At 37.5% G+C, this 19,742-nt stretch overlaps 1 protein-coding gene and 2 non-coding genes across 8 annotated transcripts in view; all 3 read right to left on the reverse strand.

The window, feature by feature from the left end:
- Positions 1-19,742, reverse strand: part of LOC112048480 (neurobeachin) — a 542,152-nt gene that overhangs the window by 267,535 nt on the left and 254,875 nt on the right. For all 6 annotated transcript variants that reach the window (XM_052888748.1, XM_052888746.1, XM_052888747.1 and 3 more), the window contains exons 4-5: positions 6,762-6,862; positions 1,094-1,189 (exon numbers count right to left, since the gene is read on the reverse strand). In XM_052888748.1, the coding sequence (XP_052744708.1) occupies positions 1,094-1,189; positions 6,762-6,862 (197 nt within the window). The remainder of the gene's footprint in view (positions 1-1,093; positions 1,190-6,761; positions 6,863-19,742) is intronic.
- Trnaa-agc (transfer RNA alanine (anticodon AGC)) lies at positions 13,142-13,214 on the reverse strand. Its single transcript has one exon. It is a non-coding gene; the product is annotated as a tRNA-Ala (tRNA).
- Trnaa-agc (transfer RNA alanine (anticodon AGC)) lies at positions 14,395-14,467 on the reverse strand. Its single transcript has one exon. It is a non-coding gene; the product is annotated as a tRNA-Ala (tRNA).

Consider the following 19,742-nt stretch of genomic DNA (forward strand, 5'->3'; position numbering starts at 1 on the left):
CACATATCCGCATCGTACGTATCGGACGCATTGCATCAAAGGGATCATAGTAAAAATCCGTTCGATGCGATCCGTCCGATACGTATCTGCGATGCGGATATGTGGACGCCTATCATTAATTGGTAAGTACAGTGGGTACAGTACATAACATCGACAAAACAGCAGTAATTACAGCATTGTAGCTAATCGATAGCGCCACGTGATGGGGCGCACACAGTAGTCAGTAATACGGCGCACGGTTTCATTGCTCATTAGTCGCCTCTCCAATTAGTTCGGTTACAGGCTACAGCGATCATTGTTTAATTGCCCGTTTGTTTATTTCAGGTTACCTTCTATTGAGAATCACGGGCAGACAAGTTTCATATTACGGAAAGCTCTATTTTTTCCCAGAGTGAATTAATGATAATTACAATAAATTGGTTTATTGAGAGTTTTAAAGTTCAAGATTACTGAACTTACTTTTAACTTCGTTATTGATACAAGTTGGGAGGGTAGTTTAACAAAATTTTGTTACTAACCAAATTTTTTTTACTGTTATTGTATTAATAGCCTTACAACTTAACAGCCACATTGTCCTACAAATTGCGTGGTCTCGTTCCGACGTTCAGATTTTTTTATTTCCTGGTACTACTTACTACCTGGTGCTTCTTAACTATCAAAATCAAGAATTTTCGTAAATAAAAAAGTTGATCGTCTCATTGAGATGAAGTTACTCACGAAAAATTAACGAGTAGATACTAATCAATTGTAAAAAATATTCTACGGATCTCTGAATGTAGATATACGATTCAACAAATTGAGGCACTGAGCTCACGCAACTTAAGGTACGATCATAAACTAGCTTAGATTCTCACCCGTTAGACTATTTCTTGCTTTTAGTTCCAAAAAATATTGGAATATTGACAAGTTTAAAAATAAAGACACAAAATTAGTAACACCTTGTACATATGTTTTCTGTGGTAGCAGTACCACCGGTTCGGAATGCATTAACGGGCACTCACTGACAGATCTGACTTGCATAGAAATACCTATGGAACTGAATAGTCTACTAAAAATAAATGAGTTTAAAATATAAAATAAGATCAAAACTCACCGATCCTTTTCTGCCGGGGAAGCTGAAGAAAACATCGGGCCCGTTCCGATGCGGCATCTGTCGGAGAACGTTGAGCAGCTTCGCGGAGTGCCGCGGCTGAAACAATTTCATATTGTTGACAACATCATGTTCAGTATTCCATTCTAAGATTCAATGATGATGCTGTAAGAGCTTGCTGTGGCCAGACCTACATCATTTTATAAAAGCAGCATGTCTCCCAGACTATGCGTCTACCGGAGGTAGGTATGATGGACATCTATATAATGTGTTTGTGATGTATGTGACTTAGCTAGCTTTATTTTACACAATTTGCCTAGGCATTGTATAGAATACCCGATTATGCAGATTGCCGGTAACATTGATAAACCATTTCAAAAAGCTTTTCATTAACCAAACTGCCAAAAAATGGCACAGAATGATGTTTACTCGAAGATATCTCAGATTTAAAAAGTTTTAATAGTGGAAAAACATAATCAATTTTACAATTCTTAAATTATTTAAATACCCACTTCATCTTCATAAGAGGACATGTTATGGCCATTCACAAAAAATCCCTGTTAATAAAAACGTCACGAAAAATTGTAGCAACATTTTATTTTCCCCACCAATCAATGTTCTAGTATTCCAGTGGCAATTAAGACAATTGGTTGTTGGCTATTATGCTTCTTGCTGGGCCCTACTTAAGGGGAAATTATACGGGCGTAACGAGCCTCTATTCATTAACGATGGGATATTGCAGAGGTTGCGTCTAGCCGCTTGTGCACATAGCCCATTATGTTGCGGCAATTCTGATTGTTGGCAGATTATGTATTGTGCAGTGAACTAATAATTCGTTGTAGTATGCTGCAATACCTATAGCTAACATAACCAGCTTAAATTCACAGAAACTAAGAAATATAGAGCTTTCGGTCTAAGAATTTGTAATACCTTCTTAGAATTTATGAAATCTGAAACTCTGTCTCCAATTACGTTTTATGCTTGAGATAAGAATTAGATTATTTTTATTTACATAACAAAGCCATAATGATGTAATTCTTATTATTAATCGTATTTACTTAAGGTAGGAGTATGAATTGACATAGCTTCAGCTTTTACAAATTAACAAGTAGGTTTCACCCGCATAGTTCCCATTTCCGTGAGAAAACGGTAATAAAATTTAGCTTATGTTACTCGCTGGGAATGTCGCTGTCCATCAGTTAAATTATCATTAAAATCGGTCCATTAGTTTTGGAGCCTATCCGTTACAAACAAATAAAAATCAATTATTACCTCTTTATAATATTAGTTTAGATTATGACGTAAGTCTGATCCTCACAATCTCACGCTCTAGATATCTAGGTAGGTACTTTACTAAAATTTATATTTAGCATTTTGCGAAAATAACGTATTCGTAGCTTGGTCGCATGATGGCATATACAAAAGTAACAAAAAGGAAAAAGAAATATACGAAAAATAGAACCGTTGAAAAATTGTTAACTGCAGATGCCCTCAACAACAAATACAAAACATTCGTAATCCTGCTTTCATAGCCAAGCCTTAGATAAATTCCGCCACCCCCGCATTGTCGCCTCGTGTACCAGGGTAACAGAAACGAGTTGAAGTTAGCCCCTAAGACGACAACATTTCCTAAGGATTGCTTTGGTATAGACTTTTTGTGTTATTTACTCAAACTTTGTGTAGTGCATAAATATTTTATGTTTTTGATGTGACAGTGTGAGATTTTACATTTTAGATTAGTACAAAAAACGAAGAAGCATTATTAAAAGTTAAAAACAATGTGTTTGTACTAGCTAAATTGATATCTGTAAAAATCGAGAGCGAGTGTCTCAATTTCCACCATCACATGCAATTATGAGTTCAATTAGTACAAACAAATGCAACATTACATCTGCATAGCTATGATATGGTGATGGCTAATTACCTTATAGCTATGCAAATGTAATGTTGTATTCCCTTTCACGCCATTACTGTCGGCAGTACTGTCTGTGTGACTGTAATGGCACGAGAGGGTCGGTTTTCGTTTGTTTGCTATTTTGCGCTATGCCCAAACTAGCTTGTCCACTCGGTATGAAGAAAACTGATGCAGGATACTCATTATACTCGTATGTTTTGTTTTCTTTAGAAAATGACACCCTACAAAAATAACATATCAAATCAAATCAAAATCAAAAATCATTTATTTCAAGTAGGCTCAGTTTACAAGCACTTTTGACACGTCAGTTGACTATTTGTAAAGATTCTACCACCGGTTCGGAAGGCAGGTCCTGCTGAGAAGATACCGGCAAGAAACTCAACAGTTGCTCTTTTGAAAAAGTCATACAGTATTATAATTTACAATTGATAACAATTACTGTTTACATTTGTTATAGTTTTACTTCCTGTGTGAAGGTGGAAGCTGATCCAACGGCCTCCAAGCATTTTTATCATTAAGGAACTCATCCATGTTGTAGTACCCTCGACTAAGTAAATGTTTTTTAACACATTGCTTAAAGCTATGCATTGGCAGGTCCATCACAGTCTTGGGGATCTGAGGGAGAAGAGTACACCCAAACCTACAAAAGATTTTTTTACTCTTTGGAGACGATATGCAGAAATAACTAACTTATGCCCGTGTCTAGTAAGACGTGGGTTTAGATCTCCTTTTCGTTTGTACAAATTAATATTTTGTCTTACATATATTATACAGTTATATATATATTGACAGGCTACTGTTAGTATACCTATTTCTTTAAACTTTTGACGAAGGGACTCGCGTGATTTTAATTGATATATTGCTCGAATTGCTCTTTTTTGAAGTACAAATATAGATTGTATATCGGCAGCCTTGCCCCACAATAAAATACCGTAAGACATTACGCTGTGAAAGTACGCAAAATAAACAAGCCTAGCTGTATCGACATCAGTAAACTGTCTTATTTTTCTCACGGCAAATGCCGCTGAGCTAAGTTTACCAGACAGTTTTTCTATATGAGCACCCCACTGAAGTTTACAATCCAAGGTCACTCCCAGGAAAACTGTGGAACTCTCCATTTCTAGTGTTTCACCATCGATCATTATAGACTTATCTAGTTTTATAACATTTGGCAATGAAAACTCAATACATTTTGTTTTCTTAGCATTCAAAAGTAGATTATTTGCAGTGAACCAATGCGACACATGCGATATGGCACGGTTTACGTCGTCAGAGTTATCTTTATTTCTGTCGGACTTAAAAATTAAGGATGTATCATCAGCAAACAGTACAATCTCACATATGCCGCTGACATGGTATGGTAAATCGTTTATGTACACTAAAAATAGAAAAGGACCCAGAATTGAACCCTGTGGGACGCCCATTATGGTAGTGGAACCGTGCGACTTTATATCATTTATGCATACCTTTTGTGTTCTATCACTGAGATAAGAGGCAATGAGATCGAGTGCAACACTTTTGATGCCATAGTGGCTTAACTTGAGTAGAAGGGTGTTATGGTCAACACAATCGAACGCCTTGGACAGATCACAGAACACACCAATAGCATTCTTAGAACCTTCCCATGCTTCATAAATATGTTTTAAAAGTTTAGCCCCTGCATCAGTTGTATTGCGACCTTTTGTAAAACCATACTGTTCAGGATGAAACAAGTTATTTAAATTAAAATGACATAAAAGTTGATTTAATATGATTTTTTCAAAGACCTTGCTAAGTGTTGGCAATATTGTAATCGGTCTATAATTATTAAGATCTGACTTGTCTCCTGATTTAAAAAGTGGTATCAATTTGCCATGCTTCATTAGGTTCGGAAAAATACCTAAGTCCACACATTCATTAAAAATAATGGCTAAGTGGGGAGCAATGACATCAATTATATTAGATATTACTTTCACTGACATGCCCCACAGATCTCCGGTTCTTTTTAATTTTAACAAATTGAAAGATTTTTTAATGTCTGATACAGTTATGTGGTGAAATTCAAAAAGAACGTTGCACTCTTTAACATTGCCTCTTAATAGTCTCTGGGCTTCCGTAGCAGACGAATCTAGTGAATCAGTTAACAAGATAGGAACATTCTGGAAAAAATCTTCAAAGGCATTAACAACCTCGATATCAGTGTTTACCTTTTTGTCATTGACAATTAATTCAAAACTCATATCCCGCGGTTTGATTTTTCCTGATTCTCTATTAATTATGTTCCAGGTGGTTTGTATCTTGTTCTCAGACTCAATTATTTTCTGTTTGATGTGTAACGATTTCGCAAGAATACAAACACGTTTAAAAATTTTTGAGTAACTTTTTACGTAATCTAAATAAGTTCGCGTTTGATTATATTGTTTTTCCTCGTACAACTCGTACAATTTATCTCTACTTTTATAGATGCCTACAGTAGCCCATTCGCTAAACTTTAATTTTTGGCTAGCATTTATGCGTTTAAAGTTAAAAATTTTACTAAACTCTCTGTCTATTGACTTGAAAAGTGTACCAAAGAGCATGTCTGGATGATTATTTTCAAATGCAAGACTTGGAATTTTAGAAATAATTGTGTTTTTAAATCGCTTTAATTTACTTTCAGATATTGGCCTACACTTTACCCATTGATTGCTATTGGGTTTATTATTTAAGATAGTAATTATTTGACCACTATGATCAGAGCTTAATTTATTTATTATCTTCTTTTTCTCAAGCACACAATTATAAAATATATTATCTAGACAGGTACCTGAAGTTGCGGTTATCCTAGTAGGTTCGTTAAAAGCATGCGTCATATCAAAACATTTGAATAAGTTAAGAAATCTAATAGATTTTGTGTTTTCTGTTAGAATATCAACATTAAAATCGCCGCAAATCAGTATTTGTTTGGAAGATGTGCACAATCGCCTCATTACATCTTCCATTACCTCTTCAAATTGATCAAAGTCAGCAGGAGGGGGTCGGTACACGCATACTATAATAATTTGTTCCAACTCCACACAAGAAAGTTCAACAATGCATTCCACAGAAAGACTAACTATATCTTTTCTATCCTTACATTTTAAGTTATTATGTAAGAAAATTAAGGAGCCACCATGACCAGCCCTTCTGAAGAACACACTTGACAATGAATAATTATTAATATTAAGAACTGACAGCTGTGAGTTAGTGAGCCAATGCTCCGTAATACATAAAATGTGTATATTGAATTTTTCTACAAATAGTTCAACTTCTAATTCCTTGCCGTTGATGCTCTGTATGTTTTGGTGTACAAGGTTAATGTTACAGTGCATCTCCGTTGTCGTATCTTCTAGTTTAAAAAATTTATATCGGACTCAAGTATAATATTGACAATATTATTGAGTGAGTGCAATATGAGTGGATAAATATTATGTAAGTCTAAGTATGTATTAAAAAAAAACTCGGTCGCTTTTAGTAAATGAACAGCCACTCAATTTATTTGTCGCTTACATGGTTTTCTATGAAAGACATACTAATATATGTATTTCGAATCATTCAACAAACTTAAATACAAGCTTTGCTTTGACTTCACCCCATTGGCTAGCACAGTAAAGCACACAACCAATAAGCTATCGGCGACAAACTGTAACTTAAGACAAACAAATGCCATACCACCAATGACTCTATACTAAGCCATCGAGTTAGCAAATATCTCTGTTTCAGATTCTTCCTGTGGGTTCAATCAGTGACGTCACTCACCCATTTACCGTTGACAGCTTTCATGGCGTTGAACAGCTGCTTGAGCTCTTTGACTGTGACGCTGTAGCTCGCGAGCACTCCCAGCATCTCTATCAGCAGATCTGCGAACAAGTAAAACCTTTAACTCGGAAATACAAATCTATGCAAATAAATAAATGTGCAATATAAACCAGTAATAGAGTGAATCGGAACACCATGACAGCTGACATTATCAATTATTCATATACATATTTTAATACTAGCGACGTCCGCGACTGCGTCCGCGTGGAATATAGTTTTTCCACAAATCCCTTGGGAACCATGGATTTTTCCGAAATAAAAAGTAGCCGAGGCGTGAAAGAGTAACAAAAATTAATGTACCATCAAAATCATCAGGTTTTCGCAAATCTCGGAAATCCGTGGATTTTTCGGGATAAAAAGTAACCTAAGTGTCAATCTAGAGAAAAATCTATTTCCATTCCAAATTTCAGCCAAATCACATCAGTAGTAACGGCGTTACAGAGTAACACACATCCAAACAAGCATCCATACAAACTTTCGTGTTTATAATATTAGGTACTAGGATTTCAAAATTTTAATAAATCATAGATTTTATTACAACGCACGCAAAATGATCAAACTTTTATTCCATAAATTATTCCAGGACAAACAACGACAGTTAATACGTAGTTCGACAAACAATCCCCCTCCCTTACCCACCACAATCATAATAATAATCAATAGAACCAGCATATTATATGAAAACAAGCACTCCCATTACGACTAACACAATAGACGCTCCGGCGATGTGAACTGGATCATTTGCATAATAGAATCGGCCTCGTTCCATACATATCGCGTTACGTTAACCTGTATCGGAGTTGCCAGGGATGGAGATTATCGCGCGACGTCCCGATTTGCGGGGACCTTAACTGATAAGCGTCGACAGACGTGCCAACTGCTAGCATTGCCGACAGTGGATCATGGGATTATGTCAACAAGTGCCCATGTTTATTATGAGATATTTTAATTTGCAAAAATTCACGTGAATGTTAATGTTTGAAAGGAATAGTAAGTGAACTAACTTGAAAGAGGTAAGTACAATTTTATTTTACCCATAACTCTTGACGTTTTCTACGCGGCATCATAAAAACAATCACGGCTAACCAAATCTAGCCACAGTCGATACCAGACCTGAACTAATTTTGATAACATCTAATATCGATTATTATTTGTATGATAGAATATCGATACAAATTCTTGTATGTAATTTGAGTCTCGCAACCGGCTCCAACGATTTTCATAAAATTTAGTATGCAGGGGTATCGATAATGCAATAAAGCGATCTACATAGATTTCACTTTTAGAAAACGGACAAAAAAATACCGGGCAATGCTTTGTATTTTTTATTTCACTAAAATTGTAAATGGACCTAAGATAAGGCTCAAACTGAGGACCTCAATATTAAAGACACATTATGACGAACTACACGACGAGTCGTCAAGTCGTCACAATTCCTTAAAACAATTCATTCATTCATTCCGTTTATCGCAAAACTTACACCACCACATCTGGCAGCATAGTGTAAATTCCCGACACTAAACGATCATCGCGCCGCAAAATTAGGTATTCGCATCGAATTAACAATTCAAGTGAAACATTCATCGGAGTATCCAAACAGTAACTGATGCGGCGAGGTGGCTAATGGTATGTGGGGTGTGTTCATGCGCGGAGTTCTGACGGTTCATCTCAAGTGAATCACATTTAGTTAATAGGGTATTTAAGTTATTTTGAATATTTGTAACATTCAACAAACGTCCGGAAAAAGCAAGTCAACTAAAATTCAAATAAGATATTTGTAATTTTGTTTCAACGTCCATACAAATCAGACGATTTTACGTAATCGTAACGCACGAGTATCGTGAGAGCGCGAGTCCACTTGCGCGTCAAACGCCTTATCTAGACAGACTCTTATTATGGGGCGTTTTTGAGCAAAGATGTATCTTCGAATGTAATAATTGCATATACTTCTGCAAAATTGCTCTAATATTAGTACCATTTTAATGTACACGATTATTCACAATTTTATCGCACTGTAAGACATCGGATGTGATTTCAACCCTATGTTGTTGAAGTTCTTGGGTATTTTCCGTTACATTTTCATCATCATGGGCATGATTGACGTCTGGAATACCCTTTGTCTGTTTTTCGTGAGTCTTACAACTTAACAAGAGCAAATATGCATTATCTAAGCTGGTGCGTTTCATATTAGGTCACATCTATCTGGATACCACATTTACAAGTACTATCAAATAAGTTTGCTATTGTAAATGAGTGTGCCCAATATAAATAAAATAAATACATTTAAAATATGTATATCATTTTAAGTATTCATTTACAATTCAATCGCTGGTAAAACTAAGGATAAGAAATAGTGATAAAGTACTGTAAAGTTGAAATTAACGAAAAGCTTTGAACACTGTGCTGGTTAATTTCCTTTAAGCATTCGCTTCTGATTTATATTCATATGAAAACATACATCAGAATACCAAATTGAGTACTGATGCGCCGCTGGCTAACGAGGTGTAAGATCATATAACTTGCCACAACCTAAATAGAGTTTACTGAAACTTAACCAAACCACGTATTATTGAACTTCATTTAGGTACATCTGATTATTCCCGAAAATACATAATAGATACGAATATACAATGTAGAGACGGTTGTAATACCTTACGTTTTATATTTATATTTCTGAAATGTTTCATTTTCTTGTATCATACCTGACCATTGTTGCTTAGAACAACTAAACTATATTTTATTTTCCGATTTCAGGGAAGTAATAAGACTGCTTAATTAACTTAATATTGTAATTTGCGTGTTAATCTTTAAATTACATAAATAATATCGCCTACTTTTAACTCCAGACAATACAAAAATGCTTGCTTGACCTTTATATGTAGTATATGAAATCTATAGGCTGTGTTTCTTTCAAGTCATTACTACTCACACTTGGTACGCACACAAATAATAAAGATGGTATTTAAGATCCAGACAACGCCCACGATCTACCGCATACAGTACCAGGCAATCATAGCCAATGATGAGGTATTATAAGACAACAATGGCTCATATTTGATGTTCGTGCTATTACGCCGGGTTCGAATTCGAGCCAATGTATTCACTCAGTTTACTGAATCACGTTCATACCAAATTAGTGAGGTTTATTTACAAATACGTGCAAAGAATGAGAAATATTTATTACCATTAAATTTAACGCAATATTGCAACACACAATCACATGCAAGCAGATTAATTTCACTGAATTAATAAATGTGTAATGATTCTTCTTTAACTTAATTAAGCTCAAAGGCTTATATTTTGACAGCAATGAATACCAGTACTTAGATAAAATATACGAGTATATCTACACTTAGTTTAAATAAGGCTCTTTGAGGTACAGTACAGTCAATAAGGTACGGTACAGTGCGTGCTAACATGCGACCAGTGAAGAGAAATATAGACAAAATTTCATCCAATGGCGTCGTAATTGGCCCAGTCTGATCTCTTTCGTACCAACGCAATGAATGCGGTAATTCCGGCTGCGACGCATTTGGTTTAATTTTGTCTTTTTCTCTACACGAGATTATTTCGTTGGTCGCATGTTAGCGCCACTAGGAACATACGAGCATAGAGAGCTAGAACAGGCATCCTCTCGTGATTCAATTCATATAATCACTAGTTTGGTGAGTCTATTTGGTGCCGTGGGACATTTACCTGTTCCGACAATAAATAATACCAAAGAAATATACTCATTTCCTTCTTGTTAAAATATAACCGAATTACATTTTTCATACGTTTTCATGAAAAACTTAAATCGCTGCGTTGGTTCATGTTCAAGTAATTTTCGAAGCGAGAGCCTCAATTATAAAAAAGGACACAATATCCCAGCGGGAAATGTCTCTTTACAACTTCATTAACAATATCTACATTATCACAAAATATGCTTTTCAGTTTGAACATTTTATCTTTCCTTTACGAAATTATCCTGAACAGGAAACATGAAAGAATAATATTCAAATTCGCAGAAAATGTTTTAAAACATTATCAAAGTAACGATTACGACAGGTATTTTTTATGCCATTTCCGATGCCATATTAAGGCCCGCTCACATTCATCCAGCGATGACTGTATGGATGGAGTGATTTAGTTTAGTTACGATTGTTTTACATATCCATTGTTGAAATGTTACCTTTCTATGGCATCAAATTTAAGGAAGAATTTTTTAACAGACTTATTGCATCATCACCGTCATCATTGTTAGGCTATTTTACCGATAAACAGTGTTCGTGTTGTATGCCAATTCTATTTAAAAGTGTTTTTGTTATTATGAGTAAAATAATTCTCCTTCTGATGCAGTCAGGTAAAGATTAACAATAGTAGAGGAGGATCCCAATAAAAGAGGACCTTCATCCATCTGTTCACTGGATGAAAAGATTTTTATACCAAATTAAAAGTGTAAATATGCCAATAAATATATTGCTAATGGTTTGCCTAAAAAAACAGTCCAGAATATGATTATTTAACAATTTAATTCAAAATTTCCACTGGTTTGGTCAACCGACAAAGGCCATACCAATCGAACACGAAAGTATATGCAAAGGTTAGGTTGACTAAATTTTCAAAACAGAACACCAATAGAATATGCAAAGGTTAGGTTGACTAAATTTTCAAAACTCTTGGGTAGGCAGATATAAACAGGTATAAGCAGATATAAATCGATACTAGTCTAGCGATCTGGTTAGTGTTAACTTAACTTTTAAATTAAAGTTAACTTGAAAATTTCATCACGAACACGGTGATATAGGGTTCTGTGAAAGATTAGTCCGGGATTCCGAACATCATCATAATCATATCCTAGACTATACAATTATACATACACAAAATAACATTGTAAGTCAATCAATGATGTATATAGAGCTGCCACTGGAACAATGTGGCCCCGTCACTTGCGCCGCAGCGGCACACAATAGGCGCAAATGAGCTCCTCAATTGGGACAGCCCGCGTCACTTTGCCATTGTTTCAAATTAACAAACATACGCCCATAGTGACGTTTAAATGTAGGCATCCGCATTGTATATATCGGACGAATCGCAGCAAATGGATTTTTAATTTTATTTTACGGTAGATAAAATCCTTTCCGTACGATGTGGATCAGTGGACACACTTGTATGACTTTCTACAAAAATAATATTAAAATCCGTTTGATGTGATGCGTCCGATGCGTACGGTGTGAATGTGTGGGCGCCTACCATTATTATAATGTTTGCTCCAATTTCATAATAGCCGACGCCTACTACTTCATCCGTGTGGAAATTTCATCACTTTAAAGGCTGAATTTTAAAAATTCTTGAATCACAATCTATTGCGAAATTTTTTCAATTTTAATTCATTGATAACCTTTTAAAAATGAAGGACTTTCCATACAAATCTTCAACCTCTATTGCACCACCTTTTTTAATATAGGGTCAAAAAGTACCTTCTGTTTTGTTCCAAGGTCTCATTTACGTTGGTAATGTAAACCACTTGTGGTTAGCCTATGTGATTTCAGATCATGAGGTCCTGGCAGCTTGTAGTAGCGTGGTGAAGCTAAGCTCCATATCCCTTCTCCTATAAGGAGGGAGGCCTGGCCCAGTTGTGAACCGTTAAAATGGTAGTGATGAATAAATAATGACCATATCAGAAAATCACGTGAGTTTTTTTACGTATGCCACGAGAATAAAATAGCGTATATGAATTAATTACATCGACGCATTAATTGTATTAGTTACGTAAGTACAGTTTTTGTATATGTGTGTGCATATTTTAATGAGGTAAATAATAGTCATCATTTTAACTAATTTTGCTTACCCAGCTTAAATTAAACATCAGAGTGCGCGCGTGAAATTTAAACTTTTAATTAAAATAAATGCTTCTCTCGGCTATTCATTATATCTATTAAAATTGTTGATAATAATTTCATTTACTTGGCCAGCAAAACACTTAGATATAAATTTTGCCATGGCATTACGGTTCACATCTCACCCAATATATTCTCATGGATACAAGGAGAACAGAAACGTGTAGCAATTGAACGAACGGCTGTCCTATAACGGATAGTCTCACCCCTCGCATCTTATTCCCAGGATTACAAGGAAAACAGAAACGTTCAAGATATTTAGTTAGATAATCTGGGGGCATGGCAGTGACCTCGCCAAGTCAAGCAAAAAAGCGGCACCGCCGTACCATCCTTTTCTCAAAGCAGTTAGTTGCTTATTTTAGAGATGACTTACGCAAATTCCATTGGTTATAGTCAAAAAGTATCTTAAAGAAATATTATATGAAATAGCAAAATTGTAACTGGAGGCGCCGGGTATCGATCCCGGTACCTCTCGCATGCTAAGCGAGCGCTCTACCATCTGAGCTACGCCCCCGATAACAGTTGAATTGAATATCTTAACCTGCTGTAACAAGATACATTTCTTACATATTAAAGCAATGTCACGTTTCTTAATTATTATAAAACGTGACAATCAGTCAGTGTATACCAATAAAGTATTAATAATAATATACATACAGTTCATGCTACTTACTAGTAAATGAAATGAGAAAATCAATAAATTTTACTCATAAAATTACATATCTAGCAAGTATCTATCCTGTGCACAAAATGTCCAATGTCGTGTCAGGATCCATACACGTATAGTTTTAGAAAGAAAACGTTTAGAGTATCCCACGATTACCAGGCAAACAACATTCACTAGAGGATTTACATGAAATACTTCTTGCTCCTACCCATTTTTTATACCTGATACCCCCTATGGAAAAAACTAACCCGCCGAGTATTTTTTTAATCAAAATAGCTGTTTACGTTTTACTTACGGTTACAGAAAATTTTTAACGCGAAAGTAGTTAAGTTACTACGAATCTTAAAGTACCCATTGCAGTCTTAGTTAATTCTGTTTAAAAATGTTATTATTGCCATCCTATAGAATTAACTGAAAGTATTAAGTTATATTATAAGTACCTACGTACTAAAAGGGTACCAGAATACCTTATTTGGCTAACGAATACATATTTAGATTTCAACTTTGTTTTGAATCGTATTTTCTTAAAACGTGATTAAATTCCCCAGAGGTATAAAAATAATAATATAAAATAGCTTGCGTGACCTAACTGTTACGAGAATACATCCCTAAAACCAAATATTTCTAAGTCTTACAACTAAGACGAAAATTCCCAGGATTACCAGGGTGACAACACACGCTAGCTGTTATACAGACAGGATTCGTCAAGATTTTAAACTTCGCCTGCTTTGGTAACGGAAGCTGCGAGGTTGGCAAAGGGTTGTATTTTTCTCCCAAGGTTACTAGAACTTCATAATATCAGTAGGTACCAATGGAATTTTTATGTTACCAAACCCAAACACACATAAAAATGAAAGATGAGTTATAATGAAAAAAATTTCTTTACTTTCCAAAGGGTTGTATTTTCAGTGCAAGGATACCAGGACTTCATATAACCAAGGGAGGTGGTAAGGTGGTACCAAAAATAGTATTGGCGTCGGCTTGAATTGGAATGTGTATACTGTATAGCTTTGAAACAAAAAAAAATTGGAGGCGCCGGGTATCGATCCCGGTACCTCTCGCATGCTAAGCGAGCGCTCTACCATCTGAGCTACGCCCCCGATGTTAAAACACTTGAAAAAATTAAATCTATTATACAAAAGAACCTTAACGTAATCGAATTAGTAATCAAGCTACGTGATATATTTATTAACTCATAACTTATTTAAGTCATGTACCTTTCACTTTTACGACTATCGAAACAAAACATTGAGGCAATATCGATTGAAATCAAACTAGACTAAGCTATTATCAGCAATCTTTATAAGTAACAAATGTTTTTATAATAAGGCTTATCCTAGTTAATATAGGCTTAGTTTAAAACCTCACCAATGTGATGAAGATTTAGATTGAATAGATTACCTTGACGTTAGTTAATCTATTACGATACATTCAACAATTATTAGGTACATAATAGTCAAACACCTGATCCGTAAATAAAGACAAACATACTTGTACAAAAGGACAAACATAATTATTTTCCCATTTATATAACTTACTTGCTTGCCCATCGCTAAGCTCTCATGTAGATGAGGTTTCTATGCTTGCAAAACTTCACAACGATCGGTAGCGTTAAAATTTATTTTTTTAATTAAAGAATGGCATACCAAAAACTACTTTACTTTTTGCTCGAGGTATCCGGCGCAGGCGTTGATCTGTTTCAAAATATAACGAGATAATAAGTCAAATAATGGCAAGTGATATTATCCACTCGTATACCTACGAAGATAACGAGTATAAATACATGCACGTGTGGGTGTCTTTGCCATTGAGGAGAAAGATCCCAAAGGACCGACTGATGACGGAGAGGGAGTGGCGGTTCTTGGGCGTGATGCTGCCTGCTGGATGGGAGCATTATATGATACACCGCCCAGAGCCGCACATACTGCTGTTCAGGTGCAAGAAGAATAAATAGCTTCAAGGTTGCACTTTTTTTCAAGCTCCTCAAATAGAAGAATATTAACTTAAAAGTCAAATAATGGCAAGTGATATTATCCACTCGTATACCTACGAAGATAACGAGTATAAATACATGCACGTGTGGGTGTCTTTGCCATTGAGGAGAAAGATCCCAAAGGACCGACTGATGACGGAGAGGGAGTGGCGGTTCTTGGGCGTGATGCTGCCTGCTGGATGGGAGCATTATATGATACACCGCCCAGAGCCGCACATACTGCTGTTCAGGTGCAAGAAGAATAAATAGCTTCAAGGTTGCATTTTTTTTCAAGCTCCTCAAATAGAAGAATATTAACTTACTAAATTACTGAAGTAATTTTTTTTTAGTTTTTTAATTTTTTGGGTTTTTTGTATGTTTTTTTAAATGTTTGTTACATAAGATTATTTTTTTTATATAAGAGTATATTTCCAGAGTAGCCCCATTTAATTTTCGCGAAAATCGGTTCAGTAATTTTGTGTTAAAATCAAAATAACTTATTATCAAAATTGCCCATACTGTGGTGTTTATGGTCACTATGCTAGTACACACTAAAAACAGAAAATAAAATCTTTAAAAAATTTTAAGAATAAAATTTTTGGTAAACGATTTTATTGTTGACTGGCATCTTGCTGAAATTACTGAACAAATTCAAAAATTTACAATTTTTTTTGGTAAAAAATTCCAAAAATCGTTGTTAAATTCAAAACTTGTCACAATTTGAGACCATAATATGAAAGAGGTTTTCGCCAAAATTAAATTACAAGAGGGTGAAACAGGGTGCACCCCCGGGGGTGTAAGGGGGAGGCCAGCACCAGTCCGTCCCCCCAATTGCCAACCTCACTTGCTCGTGGTGCACCCTGCAGATGGACCGACGAGGCTCTGGCGACCGACGAATGGCGGTATATCTATTCCCAAAGGCTAGATTATGAAATGCCTCAGGCCGGTGTCGGGCAGCAGCGACATCGGCGCGAATAATCTAGCACTGCGCTGACCAACCCGCATGCCCAGCGTGGTCAGTACTGGGCAAAACTTTGTATGGACCGAACAAATATAACACAGCCCCTAGTCCCCGGCAGCCCCGCTATTCCTGGCTCTGGCAGCGGTTACGGTAACGGCGGGGCAAGGGGTGTTAAGAATCTCCGGAAGAGATTCCGCTGCCAACCCCGACGACTAGACCTGGCAACATACAACGCACGCACTTTGAAGTACGACGAAAAGGTCATCGAGCTGGAAGAAGTTATGAGCAAGTTGCACTGGGATGTCATAGGATTGTCTGAAGTCCGAAGAGAGGGGGAGGGCTCGATAATCCTTGAATCCGGCAACATGCTCTACTACCGGGAGGGCGACCAACAGTCCCAGGGTGGTGTCGGATTTATCGTTCACAAGTCCCTCGTGAACAATGTTGTAAAAGTCGAGAGTGTGTCGAGCAGGGTAGCGTTCCTGGTCCTCCGAATTACGAAACAGTATTCGTTGAAGGTTATACAGGTTTACGCACCGACCTCGACACATCCCGACGAGGAGGTAGAGGTATTGTATGAGGATATTTCTAAAGCCATACATGCCTCAAACTCTTATTACAATGTTGTGATGGGGGATTTTAACGCAAAGCTAGGCGAACGTAGCGGTTCAGAGTTGAAAGTGGGACGATTTGGGTATGGGCAACGGAACGATAGGGGCCAAATGTTGGCTGACTTCATGGAGAAGGAGGGCCTCTTTATGATGAACTCCTTCTTCAAGAAGCCACCACACAGGAAATGGACCTGGATGAGCCCCGATGGTTCCACGAAAAATGAGATTGATTTCATCTTGTCTATTGGATAGAAGCAGGCGTTACTTTGCGGAAGTTCATCATGATTATATAATGATTTATTTATTTTGCTATCATCCGCGAAAAGTCGACGAACCCATGCGACAACGTCACCCAGGTCCGACAAAATACTCTCTACGTACGTTTCACCCCGAAACCGGAGCATCCTCAGGAGATGTTGACTCTACAACGTGCAATTCAAGTGCACGTTGTAGAGTCAACACGTTAGAGAGTATTTTGTCGGACCTGGGTGACGTTGTCGCATGGGTTCGTCGACTTTTCGCGGATTATAGCAAAATAAATAAATCATTATATATTCATCTTGTCTACCAAACGGCAAATATTCAACGATGTTTCTGTGATCCATAGGGTGAAAACCGGTAGCGATCACCGAATGGTTAGAGGCACGTTGAATATCAACGTTCAGCTGGAACGGTATCGACTGGTGAAGTCTACGCTCCGACCTACTCGTGCCCATATCCAAAACCCCGAGTCCTTTCAACTAGAACTGCAGAACCGCTTTGATTGCCTAGCAAATTGCGAAACTGTGGACGATCTGAACAACAGGTTCGTGGAAACTGTCCATTCCGTTGTGTCTAAGTTCTATAAGACCCACCTTACGAAAAGAACCAAAAAGTTCTCAGACCATACACTTAAACTCATGGAAGAAAGGCAAGAAATGAGATTGCAGTCTTCAGCAGATGCGTCAAAATACCGACAAATCAGTAGACAGATCTCTAAGTCGCAAACCAGCGACTTGCGAAACTTCAATACCGAGCGTATTAAAAATGCGATTGAAAACAATCGCGGCTTAAAAGTTTTCGCCAGAGATCTGTCTATTGGACAGAGGCAGCTGACGCGTTTGAAGACCGAGCACGGTAATCTGATTTCTTCCAAGCCCGAGTTATTACGTGAGGTCGAGAAGTTCTATGGACAGCTATACACGACTACTCACGACAGCCTGTTGACAACTTGGCTAAAGACCCCAGAGCCAAGTTGACCCGACACTATACCGAAGATATCCCGGACGTCAGCCTATACGAGATTAGTGTGGCTCTCAAACAACTGAAGAACAATAAGGACGGAATCACAGCAGAACTCCTGAAAGCGGGTGGAAAACCGATACTTAAACTCCTTCAGCGATTGTTCAATTCCGTCATTCACGAGGGCACGACGCCTGAGGCGTGGCATAGGAGCGTGGTGGTTCTGTTCTTCAAAGAAGGTGACAACACCTTGCTGAAGAATTACAGACCCATCTCGCTGCTAAGCCATGTTTGCAAATTGTTCTCGAGAGTCATTACGAATCGTCTCGCTAATAGGTTTGACGACTTCCAGCCTCCCAAACAAGCCGGTTTCCGAAAAGGCTTTAGTACCATAGACCACATCCATACGCTGCGGCAGGTTATACAGAAGACTCACGAGTATAACCAGCCACTTTGCTTAGCGTTTGTGGACTATGAGAAAGCCTTCGATTCGGTGGAAACCTGGGTGGTCTTTAAGCTTCTGGACTGGGGCGGACTTGGCATCAACATCAATGGCGAGTACATCACTCAACTGCGGTTCGAGGACGATGTAGTCATCATGGCATAGACTCTGGATGACCTTAGTATCATGCTCAATGACCTCAGCAGCGTTTCTCAACAGGTGGGCCTGAAAATGAACATGGGCAAAACAAAAATAATGTGTAATGCTCATGTATCGCTCCACCCAGTTATAGTTGAGAACGCTGCATTCGAAATTGTAGACGAATACATATACCTAGGACATATGATCCAGTTAGGTAGGAGAAAGAGGTGAACCGTCGAATCCAACTCGGCTGGGCTGCATTCGGGAAACTTCGCGACATCTTATCGTCCGAAATTCTTCAGTGCCTGAAGACAAAAGTCTTCGAACAGTGCGTGTTGCCAGTGATGACCTATGGTTCCGAGACTTGGTCGCTAACTATGGGCCTCATAAGAAGGCTCAGAGTTACACAGCGGGCGATGGAACGAGCTATGTTAGGAGTATCTCTGCGTGATCGAATCAGAAATGAGGAGATCCGCAGAAGAACCAAAGTCACCGACATAGCTCAACGAGTTGCGAAGCTGAAGTGGCAATGGGCGGGGCACATAGTGCGAAGAGCCGAAGGACGTTGGGGTCCCAAAGTGCTGGAATGGCGACCCCGCACTAGTAAGCGTAGTGTTGGCCGACCCCCCACCAGGTGGACTGACGACATCAAGCGAGTCGCAGGGATTCGCTGGATGCAGGTGGCTCAGTATCGTGATGTTTGGAAGTCCCTACAAAAGGCATATGTCCTGCAGTGGACGTCTATCGGCTGATATGATGATGATGATGATGATACCAAAAACAGAAATACTTTACTATATATAATACTATACATATTATACTATAGATGTTTTTAATTCAGTATAATTTTATTCAATTTATATGTAGCTTCAAACATATATATTTCCTTTTTATCAAAGGAATCAATATTTCCTGTTTTCTACACAATAAAGCATTATGTAGCACAATAACCGATTGATGTATTGATCAAAGTGAAAGGAGTATGTACACAGGCAGTTTTAATATCAGCCTTGTTGTCCTCGCCTGA

This window comes from Bicyclus anynana, chromosome 23 (assembly GCF_947172395.1).
Source record: "Bicyclus anynana chromosome 23, ilBicAnyn1.1, whole genome shotgun sequence".
NCBI lineage: Eukaryota > Metazoa > Arthropoda > Insecta > Lepidoptera > Nymphalidae > Bicyclus > Bicyclus anynana.